At 42.6% G+C, this 6,000-nt stretch overlaps 1 protein-coding gene across 1 annotated transcript in view; it reads left to right on the top strand.

The window, feature by feature from the left end:
• Positions 1-573: 573 nt before the first annotated feature.
• The window catches only part of plekhh3 (pleckstrin homology, MyTH4 and FERM domain containing H3), a 40,305-nt gene continuing 34,878 nt past the window's right edge, over positions 574-6,000 (top strand). The window contains exon 1 of the mRNA XM_083896115.1: positions 574-1,178. Within this exon, the coding sequence (XP_083752241.1) occupies positions 1,044-1,178 (135 nt within the window). The 5' untranslated portion in view covers positions 574-1,043. The remainder of the gene's footprint in view (positions 1,179-6,000) is intronic.

Here is a 6,000-nt window from a genome sequence, read left to right as displayed (position 1 = left end):
CGGTTGAAATAACACTAACCTAACTGGACTAAATCATAAAAAAAAACCTGTATATTCTTTGGGTGAAGTGGCCCTTTAATGGAAAGCACTCCACAAGTGAATGTATTATTATTTTTATTAATACAATGTTACACTTCACTTCATTTATGCACTGAAAAATGATTTTTTGAGTCAAAATAAGCTTATAAAATAAATATAAATCTATGTATATAAATATAGGCTGTACTCAACCTCTACCTGTATGCATGTTATAGCTGCCAGAGTAGCTGCAAGTGCAGACTGTAGTTTGTGAGGACTTTAACTGGGACTACGTGGTGATTTGGATGCTTTGATTACTGTCATGTAGTCTACTATACAGCCTAAGCATGGGCCACATGATTACTGTCAATGTGGAGGGGGGCGTGTCCTCCCGGGGAGTGTCCGTGCTCAGCCAATCACATTTTTGTTGCGATGTCCGTGGGCGTGGCCTCCGCTCTCACACTACCCTGTTCCAGCTGCAGCGTGCTTTTGTTCAAACCCAGACAGTCGGGAGCTTCGCTTGAAGGTGCGTTTTACACACGTTACTCCAAGAAAATGTCTTCATAGCAGCAACATGGCGTGGACTCGGCTCGTTCAACTCGACGACGTACTTTTATCCTTCGCACCGTGTTTTGGGCGCCAAATAGTTGTGTTTTAAACTTCCACCGCGGGTGACGTGAAGTTGTTCAAACGGGGGAACATCAAGGTGTCGAAGCAACTGGAAGCTCGTCCTCGCGGGAAGGAAGAGGAGGATTCTCCTTTGAAGGCACGTCTCTGGACCGGAGTGCAGCTGCTACCATGCGCTGTCTCTAGACATCTGACGCTTTTCTCAGACAGAGAGGAGAGAGTGAGCCGATGCTGCCCTTCTTCATCCTCCTTCTCCACTTCGCTGGACATCTATGGGAGAGGGTGTCCTGTTCGCTCCCACGCAGCTCTTGTTGGAGTTACTCGCGCCTCAGACTCCACCGTGAATGCTGAATTCACAGACCTAGATAATAGAGAGCGACTCACGTAACCTCATTTGAATGCCTTTGCAAGGAGTTTGTTGGTTTCTGTGCTGCAGGCAGGGCTTCAGTTTGCTCGGACGGGACTATGGGGAGAAAGAGGAGGAAGAGTCTTTTGAATTGCGCAACAAGGAGGACTCGGCTCTCAACGGACGGGTAGGAACTCCCTCCACCTGCACTAGTGCATCAGCACCCATGCATTTAGATACACATGTGCATATCTAAAAGTGGTAACTGTAAAAAGAAAAGTGTTGCACATTGCACCTTGAACAATTCATAAAACGGGGTCAACTCCAGGATAATTCCAGTTTGGTAACAGATATGGCCTGAGTTCTTGATAAGAACATGATTACTCAATGATTGAACAGTAAATATGGATTGGTTTTTACAAAGGAATGGCTCATTAAATCACATGAGACGGGCTCCTCGTTCACTGATGCAGGACACAGAATGCTGCTGCTGTTTGACTGATGTTTAGAAACACACACACACACACACACACACACACACACACACACACACACACACACACACACACACACACACACACACACACACACACATTCATATATAGTCTTTTAAGGACCCTGCATTGACCTACATTCATCTGGACAGTGTAACCACATCCTTATCCACAACTTTAGCCATCAACAGTAACATCAACATCAACAGTATGGTTTTACCTACTTTTTTGGTCCCCCCTTGTCTTTCTATACTTGTGGACACAATGCATACCCTAGCCTAGCTCCTTACCTTAACCTTAAAGGTACAGTGTGCAGTATTTTTGTGGGCCATTGTTCAGTGATTACAAAGTAACATCATCTCTTAACATAGTGTAAATCAAATGATCTGAGAGAGTGACTACACTTACAACCAAAGCTAATTCTGTACCATGACAGGAGACTTTGGCCAATCACAATGTAGGCATGAGAGTGATAGAATACTTTGACCAGTCACAGGGCAGTTTGGAGAGAGTGCAAAGTAGAAGTTCGACATAAAGAACTGTAGGTTGAGTAATGCGTAAAGAGCCTACCTCAATTCAAAGCTCCCACAAGTTGCTACTTTACAAAGTGTTGGACAGTAATCGCAACAACATGTGTGTCAGTATGCTTCAGGGATGGAGAGATTGCCTCGGGGGATCTGTCGTGTGTAAAATTAGTGCATCTGTCCTGATTAGAAGAGCTGCTATACCAAACCATGCAGATGAAATTCAACAGTCAACTATGTCATGTTTCTGACAGTTTTGCTTACTGTAGCTTTAACAATCACAAGTAAATGCCTAACCTAAACCTAATTATACCCGTAATCCTAAAACCAATTCCTAACCTTTGAAAAGCTCTTTGAAGTTGTCAGGACTGACCAAAATGTCCCCTCAACCAAAGTCTAAATAATGGTCATTCTAACATAGAAACACACAAATGCCTGTTGATCTCTCTATAGCTATGAGAATAATAAGACATTTCAATGAACCCTACCCTAACCTTGACCATTGCAGCTAAATGCTAAGCTCATAACCTAACTGTAAAAGTAACCACAACCCTCGCACTGCCTTTTGGATCTGTGTGGACTGAAAATGCCTAAACATCCTGACACTGATGCTTTCCATTAAAGCATTTGTTGAAGCAGTCATAGAAAGATACACACAGTCACACACAGTGATGCAAGCTGCAAAACCCAGTTTGTTGAACTGATCCTGTGTGTCTGGCCTCTGTCCACTCAATTGCAAATAAGACTGTAGCCTTGTCTTCTCTGTAATGTTAGTCATCTGATCAGGCACAGAGAGTTCAGCATTGTCCCATCCACTTGTGAGGGTGCATTGTTGCCTTGAATTGAGGTAGGCTCTTTATGTACGACTCAACCTACAGTTCTTTATGTCGAGCTTCAATGAAAAGTCTAATTTCAATATTTATAGGGATTTGCTTGTAGTTTTCCTTGTCTTTTGCCTCATCAGTGATCTTGCTGTGATGTGATGGCTTACACTAACAGCATGGTTGTTCAGCTGAAAGTTAATAGCCTACCTGCTGGAGCCTGCCGTCTATTTATTGACCTATTTATCCGTTTGCGTACAACACCACAGCAATTTGCATGAAAACGTTGGGAACAGATGTTTTGTACAGTTATCACCTCAACAGAAGTCTAACAGAGCCAGGAGCAGCCAGATAAGAGCAACATCTGTTGCCAAATGGTATCCAGACCAGAGAGATCTTGGTTTGTACCACTCTCCTTCTTGGCAAACATCCCCATCCTAGTCATAATCTGCTCAGTGGTCAGAGGATCCCAACAGTGTTTCATTATCTGCTGTCAGTTCATAATCATAGTAACATGACTTTTAAAAGGTCGACGCACCTTTACCTGTAATTTTCCTTAAAAAAAATGCAATCATGTTCACAATTGCAAAATGATTTAGCTTGAAGAGAGTCTGCATAAAGTGAATCACCAGTTGTTACGTCTGACTAGCCCAAAACATTCCAGTCCAAGCTGAGAATCCACTTATGCCACAATTGTTTGGATAACTTTAAACAATTAATTTGTAGTTGTATGAACAAATGGATACTTGAATAGGACGAATAGTTTTCACGTACATTTAACAAAGAGAAATCACTTTCTGGTTTGCTGGTCATTAGTCACTAGTCTTTGCCTGTTGAGACAAGCTGAACTTGGTGTTGTCACTCTTAATAACATTGATTAAAGTAGAGGAAGGGATGATTTCCTGAAACATCTGTTTTAGGAAATCCCACAAAATGAATTACCAAAAGAAAGCACAGTCTTTATGTTTTAGTAACAGGTAATGTATGCTTGTCTATAGAGCTACTCTCTCTTTATTGCATCACTAAGGCTTCTGGCCTTGGTGCCATTGATTTCTTGCTCATTAATATTCATAAATATCGATTCATCCTAAACCATATGAATAATAGTCTTTTTCGATTAATCAAAGTTACATATTTGCCTTTGAGGTGCATTCAGTGTAATCTATCACATTTATTTGTATTAGCTCTGTTCGTTTCTGTGATTGGAGGAAGCCTCTGATTGACTCGTGTAACTCACCATGTTTTATAAAACTACCAAAAATACATTTTGTTCTAATAAAAGGTTTTGTGGCATTATTGATTGTTGATTTCCTGATGGTTGCAAAAAAAAAAAAATCAGTCTTCTTCCACAAATCCTGCTTTCTTTTGATCCGTGTCACTGGGTGATGCCGTGCATTGTATCTCTGTGTCAAAAGTGCATGTTGAGCCAATAATTAAGACACAGTTGAACTACGCTAAGCCAATATCATCAGCTGATCCACTGTTACACAATTTCAGTTTGTTGTACTCCCCAGATACCCTCCCTTTTAGAATAAATAGAGCTAGCTAATAGAGATACTGTTTGGCTCTCCATAGTGTCAACGTAGGGGGTTGGGTAGAGGGTTGAAGATAGTCTACCATGATTCCTGGGCAACCCCCTCGGGACTGCGTTCCATCATTTATGCAGTGAGCTCCATCCTTCCAGAGCTTGACAAGCCACATTTTCAGACAGCAGGTCAGACCTCCCTGGGTGTGTGTCTGTCTGTCTCTTGTGCCTTTTGTGATTCTGAAACACTCCATTTAGCAGGACTCTGTGCAGCTTCTGCCAGGGATGACCACAGCAACCCACGGGTCTGGTGGAGTCTCCCTCGCTGAAGACATCCAAAACCTTAGCCACAATCGGCACAGTTGTTTTCCAGCTTGCTGCCAGAGGATGCCACAATTTGTAGCATCCACAGCAACAAAGCCAGTGGCAACACACTTGTTTCTTGCCAGGATTGCGCTTACTGAGGTTGGAATCATGAGTCAGTACCGAGTTTGTGGAGGCTTGGTCTCTAAGAGCACAGAGCCGTGTCCGAACCCTTTCCTTGTATGTTTACAGTCCTCATTCAATGAAACAGCTCTCCAACAGCTGCCCAAACAGTAACACTGAGCTGAATGCCGCCAGTGTCAGAACAGAAAGACTAATTTTAGGAGAAGACATCCGTCATTCTCTCTTCTGTCCATTTTTCCACTGAAACATAATTTACATGTAGTCACGTTTACCAATGACTTACTGCCGTCCTGGACAGTTGTAAGTGTGGATCAGAGCACCACAGTGTATTTACAAATAGGCACAGTCTAGCTATGTTCAGAGTGGCTCCCATTAACCATCACTACTACTGCCCCCTGTCTTCAAAGGTGTTATGGTACGCTGGTTTATATTTGGTTTCCGTTGCATCTCTGCCTCACCACCTACAGGCCACACATCTGGTCTTCAGGCTGACACTGGCTGAGCCCAAGCATTTCCTCCTGGTTACTCAGCCTCCCAGGAGAGCTGAAGGGTGAGAGAGAGAGAGAGAGAAAGAGAGAGAGTAGACGGAGGGAAAGCGAGAGCGGAAGTCAGCCATGGAACGAACACATCACAGCATCTTTCCCTCCATGCTCTGTTCTAGTCTGGAGTGATTCATCCTCTGCCCGTCCAAAGGTAGAGCTTTTGCCAGAGCTCTGCATCGCACGCTATCCTTGTTCCTCATCCCTCAGCCAGTTAACTCCATATAAAAGCTATTTTTCTGTAAATTGTCACATTTTATTGGGAATTACATAAAACATTTTAACTTGATCAGCTGGACACTTAAGTTCATAGTTTATATCATAGATTTACAGCTTTAAACTCATTGATGTGATTGGTATTGATTTGTTATTTACAGTCATGGCAGGCTGTCTGAATTTTATTCTCTGGGACTGTTGGCTTGGCTGAATCATTTACGGTTAAAAGAGGGGCAGGGAATTACCGTACGCTTTCCTCCATTCACAGGTTGCTTTTCAGTTATTCTTGCTCGTCTGGTTTGACATTTACAGTATCGTTTCCTTAGTTAAACATTAATCCCGTCTCATTATCAAAACCCTCATCCTTTCCCCATTTTGATTCAGAGTCCATCTGTTTTGTAAATGTAACACAGATTCCACACTAGCCTATACTTCATGTTTTC

Source organism: Microchirus variegatus (genome assembly GCF_963457635.1).
Source record: "Microchirus variegatus genome assembly, chromosome: 10".
NCBI lineage: Eukaryota > Metazoa > Chordata > Actinopteri > Pleuronectiformes > Soleidae > Microchirus > Microchirus variegatus.
Note: the sequence above shows the minus strand (reverse complement) of the source record. Positions and strands in the feature narration are given on the sequence as shown.